The following is a 23,997-nucleotide window of genomic DNA, read 5'->3' as shown; positions in this document are numbered from 1 at the left end:
AAAAGAAATCTGGTAGCGTGCTAGCCTGCTGAACAAAGAAACAGGCAAAGCCTACGAACTGAAAAGTAGTAGCTTCTGAGGGATTTCCTACTAGTGCACTGCAGATGTGTGGCCTATGATTTTAGTATCTTAATTGCATTAGTGCACATCAGAGAAAGGAAAACACATTATTCTGCACTGATTTTTCAACTTTATTCATCAATAAGACCAATTTTTTCTCATATTTAAGTATGAAAAAGTGATTAAAAAAAAAAGAGAAAGCTTGATACACATAGCATTGGATCAAGGCACATACAAGACTGGCCAAAGGGCATACAATGCACTTTGGTTCCTAGGTGAAGAAACAAATGATTATGGCAACAAAGAGTGAATGAGTGGCTTGGGGTTTAAACACAAAGTAGCTCATACTCAGTAGGAAGCCAAAAAGAAACATTTTACCTTACAGATTTATTATGGATTTTCTGGAAGATTGTGACAGTAATGGGCAGTATTCCTGACTGTAATGACAGCATTTTTAATAAACATCTCTATACTGTTTTTTAGTATATATGCTTTAAAATAGCTTTATTTCCGTAGTTGGAATTTACACTATATTGTTGTCTGATTACCTTTGTGACTAAATTGTTTTGAGATCTTGCTTGTATTGCCTGTTTCTATCCTCATTTTTTTTCTTATGAACTGTATTTGCCATACTTTTTCTATTCCAAGCTATTTCTAAGTGTTTTCTGTCAGTCCTCTTGCCTTTGTCTCCCAAATGCCTGTGATCATCCATCAGTATTTTCTCTGTAATAAGCAACTAGTTTTGGTAACCAGAAATCTAACCATAAACTATATCTACCTCCTTAGTATGTGCAACCTAGTGTGTTTCTCTTCTTCTTTATTAACTCCTTCTTAGGAATTTCATTATACTTACTTGCAAGTATCAGTTTTACTCGATAAGAGCTTGTCTCATGCATGCAGTTGGCTTGATGATTATATTTTAAATCGGATCTCACCATTTTTGAATGGATACATCCAGACAGCTGATATTGCCCATTACTACACACATTTTTGTTTATTGAATATTGTTGAGGTTTACAGATTGAATAGGCCCAACATTATAGTTCTGTGAGTTTTTCTATCCACTTCTTAATCTTCTTGATTTGCCAAGTTTAACATTATTTTATTAATACCAAAGTGAAAAATGACCTGTGCTTACACTTACAAGGATCTCAGATGAACGTTCTGACTGCTCAACACGGCAAGAAAATTCACTTTCACAGTCAACAAGTCATCTTACTCAGTAGAACACAAAAGTTAAATGGTCTGTAACTTCAATATTAGCAAGGAAAATACAGTACAAATTACTAAAAAATACTAAAATATAGAATTGTGGTCAGGTATCCCCACTACATTAATCGCAGCAGTAGCCTGAAATTTGAAACTTTTAATAAAAAGTTCTTAAATATAAATTATATGGCAAATGTACAGTACATTGCTTTGTCAGTTCTCTCAATCCAGTGTTTTGCAGTAGAATAGCAACCTTTAAAGTCAGTCTTTTCTTGTTAAAAAATCAAATCAGTCTTTCATTTCCTTCAGTATCATGAGTGTGAATGATCTGAATCTGGAATACCACTGTCTCTGTAGCTTCTGTTACTACTGCTTTCACTGTGGCTGTTCTTATACAGATTCATTCCATTAGGTGGGAATATGGTATGTATTACAAATTCCTCCTTGGACACTTGATCGCTATTTATTGGTATCATCTGAAAAGAAGTCTCCCTGATTTCTAGAATGGAGTTATCCTTCTTAGTTCCTGCTTCAGCATAGTCATCCTTTCTCCTCCGTCCCTTGCTGTACGCACAGTTCCGTGAGAATAAGGATCCATTTCTATGAACGTACCAGCAAACTAATGCCAGCAATGCTATAGCTACTAGAGCCACAGCACCTCCTATAATGGCAGCCAAAGGTAAACTGGAATTTTTGTAAGGTTCTTTCTCTTGTTCTCGGTTCAGGGTTGTTGTAGGATTGTACATTTTAAGATGTGCTGTTTCAGTCTCGATGCATTCGGGAGTTTCATCTGACAGATAGGTGTTACTGGTTTCCATGGGAACCATACATATACGGTATGGTGATTCGGGTTCCAGAGCTGTAAGTAAATAGTCATTTCTGTCTCCTGTAACTATTGTTTCAGTTATAGATCCAAAGGCAGGACTGTGACCCATCTTGAGCCAACTCAGTCTTAAAGCAGTCATTGGTAGTGCAACTTTCCAAGAGATATGTATAGTCTCTGTACTTACAGATTTCACAAATATTGTTATAATTTTGCGTACTGGGCTTGCTGTGGTTCTGTAGTTCTTATTCAGATTGGGAGTTTTTATGTCTGGTTGTTTGGTCACAGAAACTGGCCAATGTCCTTGGGCTGGATATAACGTGTTTGGTATTGCAGTAGTGATTTGGATGGTGCTTATTGTACCATCATCCTTACAATCAAACAGTTCTGCATTGAGGTCTTTGATAGCCATTCCACGTACTTTTTCCGGTGCCTGACACATCAGTCCACGTACATTAACCTTTAAAGGTAATGATTGTAGCCAGTCACGTACCCATTTCATTTTGCACCCACAGTGCCATGGGTTGTTGCGAAGAAACAATTGAGTGATGTTGTCCAGATCATCAAAGACACCCTGAGGTAAATTGCTAAGATTGTTATTGGACATATCTAGTCGATACAATTGCCTTAAGTAAGAGAAAGCATTAGGTGGCACACGATTGATATGGTTTTCTTGCAGATAAAGCTTTCTTAGATTTGTTCCTGGCAAGTTTACTGGTGCAGCTGTAAGTGAATTGCGGACCAATGACAGTTCTGTAAGATTGACTAAATTCATGAAGACTTTGTCTCCTAATCCATGATTATTCAGAAGATTCCCATCTAAAACAAGGCGTTTTAGATTTGTGAGGTCTTGAAGGGACAGCTCTGAAATTGTGGAAATACGATTATCATCCAAGCGTAGCTCTTCTATTGTTTTAGGCAAACCCCAGGGAATGGTGCTAAGGTGATTTCGAGAGAGAAAAAGAAGTCTGAGATACATGTTGTCCCGGAAAGCTCCATCTTCAATGCTAACTGCAGAAACTGAATTATCATCCAAATGCAGTTCTTCCAAATAAGGAATTTGTGAAAGTGAATCATAAGTAATGGTCCTTATATTATTTTCCTGCAAATGCAGTTCTTTAACATACTTAGGGAGGTTGGTAGGGAATTCATCTAGGCTATTGTGGTATAAATATATTCTTTCCACCCTAAGCAAGTTCTTCAGTTCTGAAGGAATCCCAGCATTATTTATTTGATTGTTCTGAAGGAAGAGGGTAGTAGCATCCTCTGGGATTCCTGTGGGGATAGATGTCAAATCGCGGTCATTACAATATATGTAGCCCACATCACAGCGACATACTGAAGGGCATGGTTTGGCACTGACAGAGTAAGGTGCAATGTCCAGTAACAGCCCTATTTTAGTCCATATTAGGAAGATGTTCCAGGTTACACTAATCATGGTCAGAAATGATGAGATTTGTATACAGTTCTGATCTTCAACAATCTAAAAAAACAAACAAACAAAATTATTCAAATCATTATTAAAGAAACTGCAATGACAATTCAACTTCAGCATTACAGAGGACATCTGAAATGCATATACTAAGCTAAAATTCAAGCTTTTAAATACATGGTACTTCCTTTTCCTTAAATCAGTAATTGTACTTCTGCCTGTACTAACTTAACTTGATTTACAGATTATTCTCTATTTTAAAATAACTTTAAACAATATAATTGAGTATGTCTGATCTGTGAATTGTTTTATTTAAGCAAGAAGGCTCTTTCTAAGGATTCCTCCTCATTTCATATATAGAGACAATTTCATGTCGTAGATTTTTTGAGAATGGAGTAAGTACAGAGCAGAGGTCAAAGCAAAGTCCAAGTAAATGATTCTACATCTGAAATATAAAAAGTAATTCCTAAGTCAGCTAAGTGAGCTTTAAAACCTTTCCTAAGCTCAGAAGTTCTGCGGTAGCATTATTTTGGAGGTTCAGAAGAGTCCTAATGGTAATTAGTTACTAAGTAGAGAACACAGACAAAAGAGCAAAGACCAAGTAGTCTCTTAAAATTCTTGAGTGCTCAATGTCTCACTGTATATTTTACAAACACTATAGCTTACTTTTAGTCTTGTTTCTCAAACTGGAATGTTTAGAAGGGTGAAGGTAACAATTGGCTGCTTCAAAGTTGGCAGAGCTGTTAGAGCTTTCTAGTTGACTGGATGGAATATTTCATTACATGCTTAAATTCCTGTTTAAATATTTGTCATTCTCAAAAGTCTTCTTACTAAGCAATACACTAGTAAGAGACTATTTGACAGGTTTAACTACATTTTCACATCTTATTAGTTCAAACTGTGCAAAGTAGAGTAATATAAATTAACTCTTGAGACTGAAATTAGAATTTGCACTGGTAGTGTGTTTGTACATTCGGCTCAAGTAATTAGCATTTTTATAGCTTTGAAGACAACATAATTCAATTACTATTGTAATTACAGCTGTGAGAACTTCTGTAAGATGACCTATACATTAAGTGATGTTATGATCGTCTCTCTTGTGGTTTTGCTTATTAATTGAACTTTATTCTCAGAGGCATGAAAAAGAAAATAAATTAATATTGATCCTACCGTATTTAAAAGTATGAGTAAATTTTGTGCTTCGGGATATCCAGTAAATGATTTTTTTTTCTTGCGAGACACTTTGTATGGTTTACTCCATGTAGTTGTTTTTTCTTGACTGATTTTACTCAAATGATCCTTCTTAGTAGGTATGTTTCCAGACTGCTGGCACTATATTCAATGAACATTCCAACAAAGATTTATCATGGTACATAAGCACACCAGGCTGTGGAATAGAAAAGCTTCAACTTCCTGTCACTGTGCTGCAGTAAGATTTCTATTTTTGTCTTCATATAAGGTCTGTGAATGAAGAGCCTCTATTGTTTGGTTTAATGCTTTTAACAGAAATAACTTTCTTTGTAATTCTTACAAACTCTCCTGTGTAGAGTAGTAGTCAGAGGTGGTAATTTTAGCTCCACATGATGGAAACTATTCATTATGCTGAGGCTTGAATGAGGATAGCCTCTTCAGGAGGTCAGGAACAGGGTTTTTTCTATCCAAAATTATCCAAGTATACAGTTTGTACAGTAGCTACATCCTGATACATCCACACCTCTTTAAAAGAACCATTTTCCAACTTTCACTTTTCAATACTTCTTCAGAATTCGTAATGCAGAAAAAATTCCTTCCTTGCAAAAGAATGCAGGTTATTTTACTGTAGAAATTTTATTTAATTCAGATGGTTTTCTTCATAAGAAACAAATATATGTTATTTCCTTCCAGGAAAACTCTCCTTCTAAAGCTTTCCTTGAATTGTTAATTTCCTGTGAAAGTAAAAAACAAAAAATTGCAATTAATAACTAGTGGACACTAGTACCCCGTTGCATTCTTATATAAACTGAGCTATGCTTACTATATACAATTAGCACTTCTCTTTTCAAAATATTGGTAATTCAACGAAATACAGACCTGTTTAAAAGTGTATGTTGTTTAGTCTCATGTTGTTGCAGTTTTGCTGGAGCTATCTTTCTTTTCTCCCAGTAGAAGGTAAAGTCATCCTCAAACAACAGACAGTGAAAAAATACTTGTAAACTTTGCTGCCTTTCCCCCTTGATTGCTAATGGAAGTCTAGCCTCCTTGGAGGAGGCTGAACCAGCTTGCTTTTCATTCTTGGTCAACTGAGGTAGACAATGATCCTCGTGCAGGTTTTGTCTATGAAATGTACTCAATATGGCCAAGCTGTATGAACTTCTGGCTATTCTATTTGAAATGTTGCACAATGGAATCAGTATTTAGACTAGTATTTTATAACAGTCCACTAAACTGAGCATGATCCACAGAATTAAAATGCTATGAAGAAACTGCATGCAGAATTTACTTGCTTAGCTCCTCTAATATGAGTATAGCTATAGATTTGCTCCTGGTCCATCATAAAGTATTAGACTTAAACATAGTCTCTGTTTTAAAATGGTCTTTTGCAATTTCAAGCAAGCATCATGAAGTCCTGATTTGGCAAATCAGTAATACTTCTACAGCAACAGGAAATTTGAACTGATACAAAATTATTGTGACATAAACACAAATTATTTTCATTTTTCATGGAAGAAAGGTGACCATAAAAGAAAAAAAAAGAAAAAAAAAAAGGACCCCACTTAAAGATCACGTGCACTGAGAAAATGATAAATCCTTTTTCTTTGTGATGCTGCTTTCATGTTAATCTGCCCTTTCTTTGTGCTCTACTTTGGTAGAGAAGTATGCTTTATGTAAGGTAAAAACTCAGTCTGCATGGGCATATTTTGAAGTAATATGGGAGCATGCTTTTTTTGGTGGGGTGGAGGAACATGATGCTTGAGTAAACCCAGTAAAGAATCCAGATTCTTTGCAACTAAGTAGTAGTCAACTTTCTTGGTCAACATTACTCAAGTGTTTGTAGACACAGAAGTCCAGAATCTGTTCCTAAAATTACAAACTTCAAATCTATTCCTAAAACTCAGAATTCCTAAAACTTTTAACACCTATATAAAAAACTGTTTTCCTGGAACTAGAGTGAAGTGATGGAGGCATATTGTGGAGTGGAAATATATATTTGTTGTTAAATAGGCCTTTGAAGGCTATAATAACTTTTAAGAATTTATTAAAAAGAATCCATTAAATTGCTGTTCTTTAGAACTTTTAAAGCTTTTAGAAATAGGCCGTAAAAATACATGTTTTACTAAGCAAAACAGAAGCTCTAATAGGCATAAGTCTTGCAAGAAATTAAATGTATTTGTTTTACCTTTTTAGATTATAAACTCTTTCCTCTTTGCTTCATTTTATAGTCAACCCTCATTTATTGCCAGTGTGGCATTAGTGGAAAGGTAGGATTAAAATGAAAGCTCATCGAGTTCTTGGAATTTTTTTATCCTTTCTCTCAAAATTACATGAAAACAAGACAGAAAAATAAAATCAGTTCTCTGGAGAAGATGACAGTGTTTCAAAAATGTGGATTAAAACTATACCCCCCACTCTCTTTTCTAAACTTAAAATAGTTTTTTTCAGGTTTTGATTGTTTGATATCTTGCACTTTTTATCTCAAGCCATAGCTGAAAACAATGTTTTTGCATATCAAAGGCTGCAGTGATCTGTCTACAGAAAAGAAGGGAATCCTGCTGCCATGCTCAAACTTTCCTCTTCTTAAGCTGTCTCTGCATATTCCCTGACATCAAGTCATTATAGCTGATCCTGCAGGGTGAAAAGTGACCCGAAAAGTGACCCCCTCTGGTACAGACACTGTGTCCAGGTTTCCACAACATCAGATTGGGAAGCTTCACGGATACATGATTTTGAAAGAACCCATTAATTTTGAACAGAGCAGAAAAACATGAGTTTTAGAAAGTACATGTTGAAGTTTATTTTTAAATGCAAAAAGTACTTTTTGTTAACAAAAGTAAAGTTTGCACAACTGAGCAGCAGCTTTTATGCTTATCTTTATTCCAAGTTGAATATTTTTTCTTGAACTTTGAACTGCATGGTTAAATCACTTTTCCTGGGACATTGTGTAAGCAAGTATTACAGATTGTCATAATGTGTGAGACTTGTGCCATGTACTTATTGCTGTAGCACAGCTAAGCAGAGGAACATTTTATTTTAAAACGTTCAAGGTAATTTGCACTATACAAGAAAAATGCACTGCAGAAAAAGTTTGTATTGATTATAACATATGGAACCCAGCTGCGTGGTCTATCTAGTACATAAGCAACAACAACAGAAAGTTTTACTACATTGGGAAAGCTGAAATTTTTCTAGAAATGGTGCTAAAGAAATCTTTTCTTTCTAAGATATGATACAACATGAATAAAATGAAGACCTGCCTGAGCTGAGGTCACATAAGGCTTATTTGAATTTCTAATATACCTCTGTGTTCTCTGACAGGAAGTATGGTAGCTGTGAAAAACAGTGGCTTATTTCTACCTATCGTTCAAAGTAACAAGGGGAAGGGAGAGAATGTGCTGACTGACATTTCTCGGTTATAAATGACAAGAGTAACTTTTAGAATTAATATTAGAAAATGTATATTTCATAAGACTAACAGTGACACTTAATCAGTGTATTTTTACTTATTTATTATAAAATTTGCTTTTATTGCAATATTACCTCCACATTTATTTAGAATCTGAAAAGCATCAGAAACACAAAATGTGTTTATAATCCTCTAAAATACTGGTGAGATATCTACTGTACATATTGCCCATTTAGTTTACAAAGGTCATGGTTCCTCTTAAATAACTTCACAAAGTTTCTGAAGAAGTTTCATACTACTAATTTATACTTAAAACAACGCACATACTTTGTTTCCTTAGGTGTGTTACTCAGAGTTAGCTGATAGTGACAGCAGAATGCTTTCTAAGCACTCTGTCTAGAAGCTGAAATTTCCACGATCATCATATTTCAGGAAGGTGCCCCATTCTTTTGTTTAGTGTTAGGCAAGCATAGGGTCCTCTAACTGTCTTTTTAAGGGCTAAAGAATGTAAAGGTTTTTGTTAAAGTGACAGTGAGCTTTTCAGAGTAGGATGCCTCTGCATGCTTGTAAAATTTGGCTTTTTTAAAATGTAGATACAACTTTATTTTAGCTTGTAGAAGAGTATATTTTAATTATTTCTTTACCCTTTCCTTGTGTAGTAACTGAACTTAATATTGTCTTTGTAGTTTTAAATAGTATCCTTAAAAATGCAAAATCAGATGTGATTTTTTCCCATCAAATAAAAATGAATTGCAATTAGAAAAGGATCCTGAGTAAAAGCTTAACTTCATGCCTTTCTTCTACAGCATAAAAGATGAGCAGTCAGTATTTGCTGTAGAGGATGCAAATGAACTGAGAATTCTTCAACTTATTTTCTGAAGTTTGCTTTAAATCTTTCCTGCTTTTAAAGTTGTTAGAGTATGAAACTTTTTTCAACCTATTTATACTCGGTTTTGTCTGCTCTGCTTCTGTGAAGGTTGCACATAGATTGCTTAAACCAAAAAAGCACTTTGGGGTATGGGACATGCAACTGCTTTTTGTTTTAGTGCTCCTTGACTGTATCCAACTATGGCTTCTAGGTTTTCTGACGAAGTAAATTTAAAAAAAGTAGAGAACAAATGCTGCCATTGTTTAAAGGTAATATCTTTTCTTCTTGACAAATTTAGGTAGAATTGTAGCTGCTATGGAGGTCCTAGAAGCAAAGCTGAGATGAAACAAAAGATTAAACATATATAAAAAAGAAATTACTCAGATACTAAATAGAGCTTCAGTACTTTTATTTTTTTTTCCCCATCTTGAAATATTTTGGTATCTACTTTCCCATTACCATATTTGCTTCTTGAAATGTAACACAACTTTGAAAAAAAGTGAAGCTGTAAGATTGTTTAAATTCTTGTAAGTAATAACAGGAAGAACATGTTTTGTGATGATGTAATATGCTTATGGAATGCTTTTCAAGATGCCTACCCTAAGTGATTTTTTGATCACTTATTAAAAATAAATGTAAGCAATCATGTATTAATTCTTATGTGCATTCTTGTGCTTTGAAGTGAGAGTAAAAACTTCAGAAATGCTAGGCATTAGCATAGAGGTTTCCTGCTAGAAGGAGACAAAGATGGCCATCTACCAACTGAAGCCACTTGAAATAACTGTAATGCAAAGTCTGCAAACTCTAGCAATTGCTTTGATTAGTCACTGTTGCCTAAATAGTATTTTTCAACTTTCAGGTTTGATTGCAAAGGGGAAATGAAAAAACAACCCAGAAACACATCTTTATTTTGTTCTTGCTGTAAAATGTATATGTTTTATTTTTAAACATTAAAGCTTGCTGCGAGTTTACTACAGAGCTTTTGCCCACTGGGGGGTGGTACACACTACAAAAAATGAACTTTTTTAAAAGAGTCACAAGTCAGATGTTTTTGCTGTTGTCCAGTTTTCTCTGCTTTAATTATAACAAAGTCTCCTGTTGAGAAAAACAGAAGCAGCCTCCAAAGGGGGAGGAAAAAGAGTAATCACTCTTTCACAGAGTTTACAGAATCTTATTTTCTACACTGACTTTATTTAACTACAGTATTTATCTGGTCACTCACCAATTAAAGAAAATAGTATGAATGAATGTATTAAAAAAAAAAGAGTAAGAGCTAGGGTATTAAATACATGCTAAGGGTTGATCACAGTTTCTGGTATATAGGAGAAGCACAGAACACAGGAAGAAAACAGACTTACTAAATGTAGATGGGAAAATACGAAAGCTTTGATAGCATGATTAGAACTATGACTGTACATCTTAAGGTAATTAAATTGCTTTCTATAAATGTAGGTCTACCTGTTGTTTCTGAAGTACCTGAAAAAGATGTTAAACAGGACTGCATTGTACAATTTTGGAATAAGTTAAATTTGAGAGGATTTTTTTGAGGGAGGGAGAAAAGGGCACTCAAACCTCTTAAATTTGAACTAATATGTGGCATATATTGACAAGACGAATACATACAGATATCTCTGTATTTATAGCAGACAATTCTTTTCTTTGTACACTTGAGTTGACAAATGCATTTTTCACTCTAATTCAAAGAAATGTTCATTAAGATGCCATATCCCCAGGCAGTAGATGGTGAGCATAATTGATGCTTCTGTCTTCTTGGACAGTATATTTTAGGAAATATAGTCAGGGTCAGGATAATTAATTGTTTTTTAAAGTATGAAAAATTTTGATCTCTTATTTTCTACACTTCATTTCTGTATAGAGAATTTAGATGATAATACAAATTTTGAGTATTCCTTTTCTGAGTGGTAATAAGAAATACCCTTCGCATTTCAGAGTTCAGCTGACATCTTTTGGAGGAATTTAAAATTAAAGTAATTCTGTATTTCATCATTACTGCTGTGTATAAAGTATTCATCTGTACTTTGTTAACTGACCAGAATTGATCCCTTTAAGAAGGGAAGTGACTTATGTTCACTCCCAAATTAGTAACCCATGGCTAACAATACTCCATGAATTAGTTAATTATACGCAGTCATTATTGCTGTAACATGTTTGCAATACTTCTTGCAACTTTGACATGATGTGATAGGGTTCTGCTCAAACCCCTTTGTGGACTAAGGGATTGTTATTTAGGCTACTTTAAACAGAATGATTATACCGCAAATGCAGCTGGTCTTTGCACAACAGTTTTATTTGCTAGTGGTCTGTTTTTTGAGAATTAAAGAAGAAAGTCAGAAAAGCCCATCTAGATGATATAATTCATCACAGATGCTGGAAAACAGGACTGCTGTTTGTAGATGGTGCTCTCTGAAATGTAGGAATAGTCGGTCTTTGCCTTACAAATTACCCTAAATTGCAGTCTGTGGTCATATTCAAGAACCAGGATGGTAAAACAAAGGAGTATGTTAACTCTAGCAATTGTGAGGCAAGATTTTCTGAGAAAATAATGTAGAAACAAGGTGTACAGAGGAATAGATAAAGTATTTAAAACATTTAACAAATGCATTTGTTAGAGGTTTGTATGATGGCAGATAATCATTTAATAAATTGAAAGCAATAAAAAAGTTCATTAAAACTACATAAGGACATTTTGAATGCTGTGAAGATTATCGGGTAGTTCTCTTCCCTCCCCCCCCCCCCAAAAAAAGTATTTTTTGAGGAGACTTAGGCCTGTTGCATTCTTTCTTCTTGTATGTGCAACCATTTTGTTCTACATACAGTGAACAGCGACTTTGCGTGCTAGTCTACACAACACGCTCGTTCACTCAAAAAATACCCCCGTATTTTTAAATACATGCGGCAATGGGGGTGCAGTTTTCAAGCGAATCTAAAATCTCTACACCGAATAGCACCAGGAAGCTTTTTGCAAATGCCTGACTCTTGCAATCTGGTCCTAGCACACGCACTGCCCTCAAGCTCCGCGCTGTTAGTTTGCCTCCCCGACGTGTTGCCTTACTATGCGGGTCACATACTGCGTGTGTCCATGCAATGCATCTGCGCTGTGCACGGATGCGGGCGGAGGAGCCTTTTGCTCTCTCTTCCTCCGGAGTTGAATCGCACGGTTCAGCCGCGCCGCTCGTTTTTCCAGGGCTGCCGACTTGGCGAAAGTAATGCAGGGCTTCAAGCCTAGGTGTAGCTGTTTGCTTACCCTGGGCGGGCGCGGGGCCGGGGCCGGCGGCGGGGGCTCAGGCTCGGCCCCGGGCCGTGCCGCCGGCGGGAGACGCCGCGGGGCTCTCGCCGAGCCTCCCCGGCCGCGGCCAGCTTCGCGCTCCCTCAGCACCACCCCCTTCCCCGCCGCTTCTCGCTCCGCGCAGCCCCCGCGCTGGCGCGGAGCAGTCGCCCCCGGCACTTACCTCCGCGGAGCGCAGCGGGGCGGGGAAACCCCATATACAGTGCGGCGGTGGCGGCCGCCGTAAATCCACTCGAGGCTGGGGCAGCACAGGCGGGCCGCGGAGCGGAGCAGGCGCTGCGCTAGCGCGGGGCAGCCGCGGAGCTCGGCGCGCGCCCTCAAGTTGCGGCGGCAGCGGCGAGGAGCGGGGGGCGTGGCCTCACGTCACCAGGGGCGGGGCCGGCGGGAGGGGCGGGGCGGGGCGGCGGGCGCTGCCGGCGCTAGGGGGAGCCGCAGGCGGCGCCGTGGTGGCGGCGGCGCTCCGCGGCGCGGGCATCCCCGCCCCGGCGGCGTCGCCTGGCGCTTTGGAGAAACTGGCTTTGTTTTCCGTGGCCGCTGCAAACATGTTTTTGCCTACGCAAGGGCGCTGGTCGTCCCCGCCGGTGCACCTCGTTGCTCTCCTAGGCTTGTCTTCGGAAAGGAGCGGTCTCCAGGTGGTGCCGCCTTTCAGGGTAGCGGCAACGTGAGAAACCTGAGTAGGCTGTGTTGGCCCCGAGCTCGGAAGGGAGCATTCATGTCTGGTTTCAGGAGTTTTCTGCAGGCATTAGTGCTCCGTGCTCTCCAAACTCACAGGGTGGGTAGCAAGTTGCTTGTTTTTCTGCTCCACCCTGTGTAGCACTTGCTTGACACTACCTAACTCAACCCCAAAGGGGCAGCAATTAGGAAAATGAGGCCCTGGAGATCTGCGATATTTATTTTTCAGAGATATATAATTGCAAAAAAGCTCTTCTCACAAAGAAAACTTTAAAAATTCATGGGAGCCAGAAGAAAAAGCTGGAAAATACATTACCTGGATGCTTTCTCCTAAAATCTAGTTTCCTTTTATTAGTAGCTTATTAACTCATACGCATGCTGTGGTGTTTAGGAGATGCAGTTGATGTTTGCAGCGCAGTTTTTAACCTTTCCATCTGAATGCTGGCTTCTTTCAGGGCAGGCAGTTGCTACCTTGGCAGGTATTGTGCTCTCTTTGTTAGTTGTGGTTAGATTATCTTCTCCATACCCTTGTTTGACGTAGCATTTTGACCCCATGTGTTCGTCAGCGTGAGGTGATGGTATCAAAGTGGGAGGCAGGCTTGTGATAAGGGATGTGTTGACCTCAACTGTTTGGCAGCTGCGCTTTTCCTTGGTATCAGAAGGCAGCAAGGCCAACCTCCATTAAGTTTAAAGAGAGCTTGATTTCTTTAGAGCCTATGGAAACCACTGGAAACTTGCACTGTCTGTCCCAAGTTTTCAGTACTGAAATTCCATTTATTTACATGTTAATACAAAACCTTTTCTAGTTTGTGCTATGTCCAACTATCAAATCTCACCTTTTCTCAAGAGGAATTTTAGTTATTTTTGAATACTGCTTGTTGTATCTGATACTTCGGTATTTGAAATGTTTACCTGTGCCGTATTTATTCAGCTGATTTAAGAAATAATTCTAGATTGATCTTCCTAGAGAACTAGAGATTTTTTTTCTTCTATCATTTGAATTCTAGCCTTTCCCTTGAAGAGAAAAACTAATAATGCATTGATTTCAAGTTAATGTACAATGCTCTATATCTTTATTACTAGTCCTGGCAGAGCAAGCAGTGTCTTAATCAGTTCAGTATATATGATTATATTGCATGCAGATTTTAACATATTTAAAATAGGTTTTGTATATGTGTGTGTGTTTTTATATATATACATGTATATTTGTATATACATGTGATATACAAACATAAGGATGTCTAGTATTACAGTGTGTCTGTCTTTCATTGTGGAGGGCAGAATAGGCTATGGTAATACCAAATGCATTTCAAGATGCTCTGAACATTCTGTAGTGTTTTTTTTTTGTTTTGTTTGTTTGTTTTTAACCTGAGATTCCATTAAGATTATAGCAGCATTTTTCAAAAATGCTGCATGTTTGGTCTCTCGCATGTCTGACTTAGTTGTATCAGTAAACAGATTTTGGCCTACGTTACTGTGACTTGTTGCTAAACCTTAATGTACGTCTGTGAGGTATTCATAAAAGATGTATATGGTACACATTCAACTATCTTTCAGTATTCCAAGGCTCGCCCAGCATTTATGGCACCAGTTGGAAATTACAGTAAATATTTTTGGAGAATTCCAAAGGGCGTATGAGAAATAATTATATTTTGCCAGGTCACAGCTGCTTGAGAATACTGAAAAGTTTTTAATATGCTATCATAAGTGTATTTTTGACTACCTTCTTATATACAAACTCCTTAAATACACTTCTTAAGAACATGGTTAGCCTTTGAAATATTCTTCACAACAAACTGTTGTAGAACTATTTCAGAACTTGAGCACATTCTTATATTCAAAATGTACAACTTCAAGGCCTCTTGAATACCAAGAGAATTCAGGAACTGCATTAAAACTGATGGAATTACTCTTACGTGGGATATAAAAATATGCATAGGTAATATAAATGTATGAAACCTTTGCAACATAATGAGTTCTTTTAATTGAATTTCCTGGTTAAAATAGTCTCTTCACCTATATTTTGTATATAAAATTAATTAATGCTCGTGACATGGAGATTAAAGTTGTTGTCAGACCTATAGGGAAATTGCATTTGGAAGACGTGGCAGCTTTGTTAACACTTAACGGGCTCAGAGAGTTGAAAGGATGGTATATTAGACATCCAGTGTATTGAGACTGGGTTAATGTTTTCCAAATAACTATAATGCAAGCTTATAACATACATATGTAAGGTGCTATTAGGTCAAAGAGATAATGATGCTTTTTTTTTTTTTTTTTTTTTTTTTCCCGTAAGCACCCTGCTGGTATGATAAGAATCGCAGTTCTAGGAACTGCCCTTAGCCAAAGGTTGACCTGAATGACTCTTGCTGTGATTTGTGGGGCATTTTGGATACCCTTTATTCTACTGTAAATTGAGTTCCAGACATAAACATTTATGGGCAGTACCTTTATGAAATGTTAAGAAACCAAATGCATTGACCGGGAAGTGAAATCTGAGATCACTCATTCTCCGTGTAGAAGACAGAGAGCTGTCTTCCAGAATGGAACGGAACTGCTTCTTCTTTGAGCTTCTCAGGAATGGATACCAGTTAGATAAAGCTGGGAATAATAGTTTGATATTCAGTGTGGTACTTCGAAATAAATGTTTGTGGTTTTTAGCTCTATTTTTTTTAATCAGATTATATTGATTTTCAAGGCAGGCTGTCCTAAATACAAACTAGGCCTTTGTTTTTTGTAGAGGCATCTAAGAAAAGAAAACTGTGTACATACATGAACTTTGGTATAATGTATGTCCTTTCAGATTTTCTGATGTTACTTAATTACAATTTCTTAGGAAATAAATATAACAGTTTGTAAGTGTAATAGAGTTTGATCTTTAAATGATCTGAATATTTAAAATTAGAATTTGATTTTGAAGAAATTTCTTCAAAAGGAATTATCTGTTAAATTCAGCTTTTGGCATTACATACAGACATAGCGGAACTCATGAAAGTTTATGCAGCAACTCCATGTCTAATATGACAAAAATGAAGAAAGTAATCATGCAAGACAGTCCACAGTAGGACTAAAAAAGTATGAAGAGTCTAAAGCTTGTGTAGAATTAGTTGTGCGCAAGTGTGCTGCTTTTTTTTCTCTGACAGAGGAATATTTGAGAGGTAATAGGTGTAATTCTAATTATTCTTTTGTCTGTCTTCAAGGTCCGGGAGATTAAACCACTGCACCTGTGTTTTCTGCTATTCCTTTTCATCTTCTCTCCCTGTTTCTCTTTTCAACTCTCATTAGTAGCCCCAGGGAAAAACCCTGTCAACTCAGAGGGACCCCTGATGCAACAACCTCTCTATTTTTCCTAAGGGAAATAAATTGTTTTTCTTATGAGATTGTGTGCAATCGATAGCAAAATTATATAACTTAAAGGGCTACATTGAATTGCAAGTCTACGAGAATACTGTTTATTTGATTGTTTACAGAATATATAGAAATGGACAGAGTGAGCGGATTGGGTAAAGACTATACTAAGGAAGTTCATTCCTAATGCTGGTTGCTTTTTGTATATAGAAGACTTTTTTCCCTGCTTCTAAGCAAAACTACCGTGACAAAGTTTTTAGGAGAGATTGAAGCCAAATCTTTCAAAAGTACTTATAGCATTTTTTTGCATCTAAACTTGACAAAGTAAGTGATGCTGTTGGATGAGAACAAGCTTCCTATACACTTGATGTAGGCTTTGAAAGATCTCTACTAAACGTCCATTAAAGGAAGGAGAAATTCTACTTTGCCTAAATAACCTTGAAGACTTTAACTGTGATTGTTAGTAATGTCCAGTATGTTCCAGGAAGAAGCTTGTTGAAGACAATCTGCCAGTCTTCTCTCTTGTATATATTTCTTGTACTGACAAATTCAAGTTTTTATTAATAAAGCCTATACTGAGCAGAACAAAGTGGTAAATGCATTTTTATGGTGGTATACCTATCTCTATATAAGGGCTTCTTGTAGTATGGAAACACTTAAAAATAAAAGAAAAAATCCCTGAAAAGGTGAAAAATTCTGGTGCAGTGGTGGTCTTGGGCTCTTTTTCTTGGAACTTTAACTGCTGTTTATGTAACAACTGCCAAAAACTAACCTTTAAGAGAGATATGGAAGTCCATGGTGATTTGTTGCTTACTAAGAAGGGACTTGGAATGGATCCTCTCCTTACTGCTAGAGTGTCTGTTCGTATTTCCCTTGGTGGTGTCTATATATGTAAACTGTTAACTAATCCTGTTGTTGACTCTTTAGATATAGCCAGATGTCTGCCTGTATTTATGTTTTCTGTTGGTTTCATTAGGTCTAGCAGGTATATATCTGTTTGAAGATCAAGTTTGTTTTCTTCATTACCTGAGAAATTGAGTTTTCAGGAGACATTTTGGGTGAAAAATCTTTTTTGGGTGTTGGAAGTTAAATGCCAAGTACAGAAATGCTACCGTGAGTGCACCTAGCTTACAAGTGATATTGAAGGATGTGGATGAAGTGAGGATCATTTCATTTTGATTTAAAAAATTAAGACCAGCTCTCACATTAAATACTATAACTTAAAATGAGTCACTCAGATATCTTCACAGAGGAGCTAATATTCCTTGATGATGGATTTTTATAGTGAAATTTCCCTTTTTCTGGAGTAGAAGTTTAAACAATCCACATAGTTAAAAGACTAGTTTTATTGGTACATAGTTTTCATAAATTTCACTTCTTGATTGTTATTTTCTGAAAGTTTGAAATTCACTCTCATTTTTTCAAGCTTAGTATTTTCATGTCCCTGAAACTGTTTTTCTCCTGCTCTTTTCTTTTTGTTTTTACTTCTTGATAGCCCCAGAGTTTTTGTAGCATCACTCTCCTCATCATCGTCAGTCTCTTTCTGCTTGTCTTTCAGTGTCTGCCTTGCCTCTTATCCAACCTTCTCTCCTCCTATTGCAATGTGCAATAGTTGTTCTTCAGCATGTCAAACACGTGCAGGCACTTCTACATTTCAGCTCTTTATGTATTGATATTCTGCTATATAGAAGCTCTTTTTATGAACTCTCTTCTATCATTTTATATGTTAAAGAGTTTCCTACCCTCTTTCCTTCTCCTATTGGTGGAAATTAGCTAAGCACTTCCATAAAGATCCAGTCTTGTAAAGTTATGGTGGCCAAGTTCTGTGCAGAGATACACTAATTTGAATGTTTAGCATACATTGTAACTTAGGACAATTGCCTAGATACAGTGGTGGTGAAGGCTTTGGGTGAAAGTTTGATTTCTCTAATAAACTACCCTCCCTGCTGCATGCAAGTCAATCCCCCCGAAGCATCAGCGTGCTCTTTCAGCCAAAGTACCATTCCCATTGCTTGCTTGCTTTGTATCTAGTCAGTGTTAACCTGTAGCAATAATTTGCATTATTTGCATTTGCTAATTTGCTTGTATAACATCTAGTTTTGAAATTTGAAAGACTGAGTACTAGTGTTGCGTGTATGAGTAACTCAGAAGTGTTTATTCTCAGGAAGGACTACATTTGCACTGTTTGAATAGATTTGTTTAGTTGCAAGCAGGGGTGATTATTCTATATTCAGTAAGAAAAAGCATTTCAGAAATGGCTTTGCATGTCAGGCTTTAATGCCGTTACACAACTCATTAGCAGAAAGTTATAAATCGATACCATGATTTAAAATGAGTTAAGAAGTTTGGAATTTCCCTGGCCGTGAGGAGTTAGATTTGATGAGACTCTGATTCAGAGGATATGCGGCAGAAACTTTCTCAGTTGTGAATGCTAGATACAGAGTGGCTTGCCTGAGATCATCTCCAACAGCATCATCTGTATGAGTTAATGTGGTAGTTAGCTTGTCTTTAGCATCTGCTGGCTGAATGTGATGCAAAGAACTCCTTAATCTAAACAAAAATAAAAGGTAGTTTATAAGATTCATTTCTTTGTATAAGAAAAAAAATTGTATTCGTTCACATTTACATTTCCAAGCTGTGCGTTATTAATCCAAATTTCACCTTTTACCAGTGAAATTTTGTGTGGAACTTACCTAGAAAATAAAAGTGTATCTCCTTCCGAAGTGTTGGCATACTGAATGGAGTCATACTGTTTTCTTAGAGTGTCAGAAAGCATGTTCATGTTGAGGGTTTTCTGAGTGTTCTAGAGCAGCCTCTTTTCATTTCTTACCCATGTCCCAGTTGTAAAGGCCAGAGAGAATGGCAAATAACATCGATGTATGGAGAGTAAATGCTAGTAAGCATTTGCCAAGAGCTTGTTGGTAAAGCAAGGAAGTGAAAAGAAGGCCTGAGACTCAGGAGCTATTTTGAACAGGTAATGTGTGTGTGTTATTTAGTTAGTATGCTTTGCTGCTACTGAAGATGAAATTTCTTGAAGTGGTGAGAGGCCAAGTTTCATGGGAATTTGGTTCTGAAAGTCATTTAAAGCTTTGTATCAGGAGCAGTGTTCTACAAATTTTTTTGCCCTTAATCCATCCTAATCTCCTTCCTCAAAGTTTTTGTTCTTTGGCCTTCTGTGGACATGTACTAATTGCTATTTCCAATCTGAAAGCCTCTTGGTGGGGAACATTGGAAATCATGAATAAAAGCAACCTGTAGAAAATCATGGGAGAACTCCAGCTTTGTGACTCAGGAGGATGAAGACATGTTGGCTGAGCGGCAGGTGGATGTTGTCTTTTTCAGTTGCCCGATGTGACAGGACAAGAGGCAGTGGGCAGAAATTGAAGCACAGGCAGTTCCGCCTGAACGTGAGGGGGAATTTCTTCACTGAGAGAGTGACAGAGCACTGGAGCAGGTTGCCCAGAGAGGTTGCGGAGTCTCCTTCTCTGGAGATCTTCAAGGCCTGCCTGGATGCAACCCTGTCTAAGGTGCCCTAGATGACCCTGCTGAGCAGGGAGGTGGGACTAGATGATCTCCAGAGGTCCCTTCCAACCTTACCAATTCTGTGATTCTCTGTGGCAGAGCATGATGTGCAGCATGTAAGAGAGCTGTGTTATGCCTGAGATGGTGATAGCAGGGGCTCTGTTACGAAAACAGAATCCGTCCGATTACATCTGAACTGTTCAGAGGAGAAGTAGGAGACCGCAAAAGGCAGGATGGAAGTTTTGAATTACCACAGCTGCCATTTGCCAAGACTTTCATCAAGATCTTGTATTTTCTTCAAGATCTTCATTTTTCCTCTCACCTTGAAACACTTAAACTAACAAAAGCAAAACAATTCCTTCCTCTTCATATACCTGAAATACCGTATTTTTATCTCTCCTAGAAGTAGTCTATATTGTAATAGCTTAATGTCAAATATGGTGGCAGGAAAAAGGTTTCAAAGGTACTTGACAGTCTCTCCACGTGCTCCTCCGCCCTAAAACCCACGATTCTTCAGCAGCATTCAGTGCCACAAAGTTAATCTTCCTTCCCTTTGGAGAGGAGTTTGAGAGGAGAAGCACGCACTCTGTCTGCCAGTAAGCAGAGTAAAGGCCTATAGTGCAGTCTGTAGTATTGGTGATGCCGTAGGCTTGGAATAGAGAGGCAGATAGAGAGATCAGTGGTATTTGCTCTTGAAGGTGGTTTGGCTTTACATTTCTTGGCATTGTAGTTTTGTCTCTGGAAGGATACACATCCAGAATATAAATCAACTTCTAATTATCGTGTATTAAAATATAACTTGTGGGTGCAAAACTCTTTTTTTTTGTATATGGCTGTGAAAGCAAATGCTATTAATAGTGTCAAAGGGCAAGTTGGACTTACAGTATGAATTCAGAATGCTATTTTTGTGCTTCTAATTAAAGCTTGATTTTTATCTGTTTGTAGACAGCTAATCTTTCAGATTCTCACACATGGAACTTGTTGCTCTGCTATTTAATTTCCAGTTATTACAAAAAAAAAAAATCTTAATTTGAATGAAACAGACCTAATCCCCATTTTTTTTCTTTCCCCTCTCCCCTCTCTTCCCTCCTTTTCTCTTCCCTTCCTTTGTTCCTTCCTTTTCTTAACCTTACCTTAAAAGTGTTTCTTTAAAATCAGACATTGCTAAAAACACCAGAGGTACCTAAATTGACACCTTGTTTGTAGTTATTATATACCTGCTGTTAATGCTCTAAACCTTTGCTTTTGTGCTTTTAGTGTACTAAAACCAGAAATCTGCCATGCAAAAGCCAGTGGATGCATTGCCTCAAATCCAAAAGAAGTTTAGGAAGAACTGTTAAAACTGCATTGTGAAATTACTTTCATAAGGAAATATGAACTTATCTATAACATATTCATAGGTGAGGGATGAAAGCTTCCTTTGTTGTTTGTTAATTAGCATTTGAATTTATTTTTATTTTATGTTACTTTATTGTTCGCAGCTCTAACAAAACCTATTTCACTTCACCATTTTCCCAGGGGATGTAGAGAGAACTCTTGATTGCAATTGTAAATTCTCTAGTGAACAAGTCATGATTGCTATGGATTGTTCAACCAGAACCATTCCGGGGCAGCTCTGTACTCTCCGCATACAGTGCGACCTAGAAGCGTATAACAGAAGGGGACCCATGTTACTGAGCTGAGTTCCCCGATACCCCAGGCAAGCACATCTAAAAATGGGCTTTGACAGTATAGCCGAGCTGTTACAATGGTCGGCTGCTAGCACAGAGGGCAGTCCTGTCTCCTGCTTTGTATTAATGCTTGGGCTTGGCTGATCATTTAATGAGCCAGTTCAAGGAACTAAACTGCCAGAAAATGAACCTATCCCCTCCCCCCACCCCCCTAAAATGAAATATTTTTTCCTGGTATTACTTTTTTGAACCAGCTTGTGATGGAGCCAGACAAGTGCTGGTGTCTGTGCCACCACAAGACTATCCTCTTCGACTGCAGTTTGACTGTTAGATAAGACTAGTTGCACTGTAAAGCTGAAGCTGACTTATGAGATCTGCTTTAACAATCTTGCCAATATGCTTTAAAGAAAGATAAGAAAGTAAAGTTTTAAGCCTCAATAAGGACTGTATGCTGTGTTCACAGGTTTAATGGAAGCTCTGTGTATGTGAGTATGTGTGGGGAACAGTTTCAATAGAATATGTCAGCTGGAAAAGCAGATGATCCAGCTCTGAATGACAGTCAGTGACAGTGCACACCAAAAATTGCTGCTGGCTCAGTTTTATTTGTTTATTTATTTACTCCACCATTCTGTGCTGCCTGCAAAACAACTGTAAAGCAGTGCTGAAGCTGTAGCTAAGGTCTTCCACCCACCATCACCGTTCAATAATTGCTTTAACACTTCTGCCTTAAAGCTGTCATATAAACTTGTTCTTAGAAAATGTGCATGTTTGGCATATGCAACTATCAACTTTCTTAGGGTTTTAGCTTGTCATGTTACTACAAGAACAATCTCTTCTTTGCTTTTTAACTTCTGAAACTAAACAATACTCAATTCTTTCCGTAACCTGTAATGCTTCATTTACTTTATTTTTGAAAGTGATGGATATTGTAACATGCTAGGACTGTTAGAGCAGAATTGCGTTGTTGTTTTCCCAGTTATCTTAGGGATTTTAATACGTTGGTACAATGCCTTTTTGAAGGGACTATTGGATTGGCAAGGAATCTGGCAGTTTCATCAAATTGTGTGGCAAGCGTTCATTTTGTCTTGACCAGCAACCCTTTGCTTTTTTGTGATGTGGTGCTTATGCTCTTTAAGATTAGAAGTAGAAACAACCTCTAAAAACTGTTGACAAATTGTGTAGCATTAGTTCTGTTAGTCACCTGAACATCAGGCTTATTACTTTGGTATTTCCAAAGACAGTACCATGCATGAATCCTATGTAACTAAATACGAAAAAAAGCTGAGCACTTTGTATCTAAAAGTATTTAGGGCTTTTTGTCTTCTTGGAAGTTACTGGAATTGACCATCACTTGCTTTTGGAATTCCTGCTGGAAAAAAACATGATATTAATGCCGATGTGTCTCCAAGGTCCACCAGAGCACACTCAGATTTGCTGACCCAGAGAGCAAGGAGAGATACTGTGTGTTTATGAATTTTTACTTCAATTAGTAAACATGTTGCTGGGTTGTGTTTCCTGCTTACAGCAAAAGCAGAGGTAATGAGTGTGAGGGCAGCTCTGCAGCAAAACTGTAACTAATTTACAAGAAAAATGATGAGCCATTTCTGTAACAGACACTGACCTGTTGCTGGCCAGTGAAGTGTTATACCTTTCCTCTTTGAAACTAAAGAAGTTTAATGGTTTTTACCTGAAAACTTTCTGAATCTATGCAATAGCTCTGTAATACTGTAGTTATATGTGTATATATACATATATATATATTAATTTCATGTCATAGCAGAAATGTATTGGCTGGATTATATGGTTGAGTCCTTTCAGGATTGTTTCAGAAATGGGTATTGTAAATTTTGCAGGCGTTTGTATGTTGTTTAGGAGACAGATGTTATTTGACATCTTCAAGTCATTTGACTTTTCCACATGAACAGTAAGAATACTCCAGACAAGGAGGACTTGAAAAGCTGTGTTGTGAATTCCTCTCTCATTGCTTGTCAGCTCCTTTTCCTCTTTCTGAACAGCTTAGTCATCCACTTAGTGGAGTTTCTGCTTTAATTTAGATACTTCAGGCCTGTGCTTTGGGTCTATTATTTGCAACAAAATTAACAGAATATACCTTTCTAAAATTTAAAAGAATTTCTTTGTAATAGATATATTGTAGCAGAGAAAAGGAATTGGTTAGAAGTGCAGGGGTAAATGTTCTGACAGAATAAGAAAAACGGTGCCATTTAAAACAATCAGGAAATATTCTATAGCTTCTAGAAATATTTTTATAAATGAGTGTGACTGCTTCCCTGTGAGTCTGTACTCTGCACATGTGTGCATGTGTATTCCTTACATCCCAAATAAGTTTGATCAGAGAGGCTAGTTTCAGGCAAAAACGTTGTTAGGGGAGTATCAGCCCTTGAAATGGCAACTATCAAGAGATTAGAAGTGACTGAAAACAAAATCTTGTAAAATAAATTCTAACATAATTATAACATAATTTGCTG

The 23,997-nt window shown here is 37.3% G+C and overlaps 2 protein-coding genes across 3 annotated transcripts in view; one reads left to right on the top strand and one right to left on the bottom strand.

Moving 5' to 3' along the window:
* MACROD2 (mono-ADP ribosylhydrolase 2) overlaps positions 1–23,997 on the top strand; it is an 879,171-nt gene that overhangs the window by 118,904 nt on the left and 736,270 nt on the right. The window lies entirely within an intron of this gene.
* Positions 216–4,971, bottom strand: FLRT3 (fibronectin leucine rich transmembrane protein 3). The gene is made up of 2 exons (XM_062573559.1): positions 4,695–4,971; positions 216–3,575 (listed from the first exon to the last, which is right to left on the bottom strand). The coding sequence occupies exon 2, from the start codon at positions 3,528–3,530 to the stop codon at positions 1,581–1,583; it is 1,950 nt and encodes a 649-aa protein (XP_062429543.1). The 5' UTR covers positions 3,531–3,575; positions 4,695–4,971; the 3' UTR covers positions 216–1,580.

The sequence above is a fragment of the Rhea pennata genome, chromosome 3, assembly GCF_028389875.1.
Source record: "Rhea pennata isolate bPtePen1 chromosome 3, bPtePen1.pri, whole genome shotgun sequence".
Taxonomy (NCBI): domain Eukaryota; kingdom Metazoa; phylum Chordata; class Aves; order Rheiformes; family Rheidae; genus Rhea; species Rhea pennata.
The sequence above is the reverse complement of the archived record's forward strand: the minus strand, read 5'-3'. Positions and strand labels throughout refer to the sequence as shown.

Coding starts and splice junctions, on each gene's coding strand:
- FLRT3 (XM_062573559.1), bottom strand. CDS start 3,530: ATGATTAGTGTAACCTGGAACATCTTCCTAATATGGACTAAAATAGGG.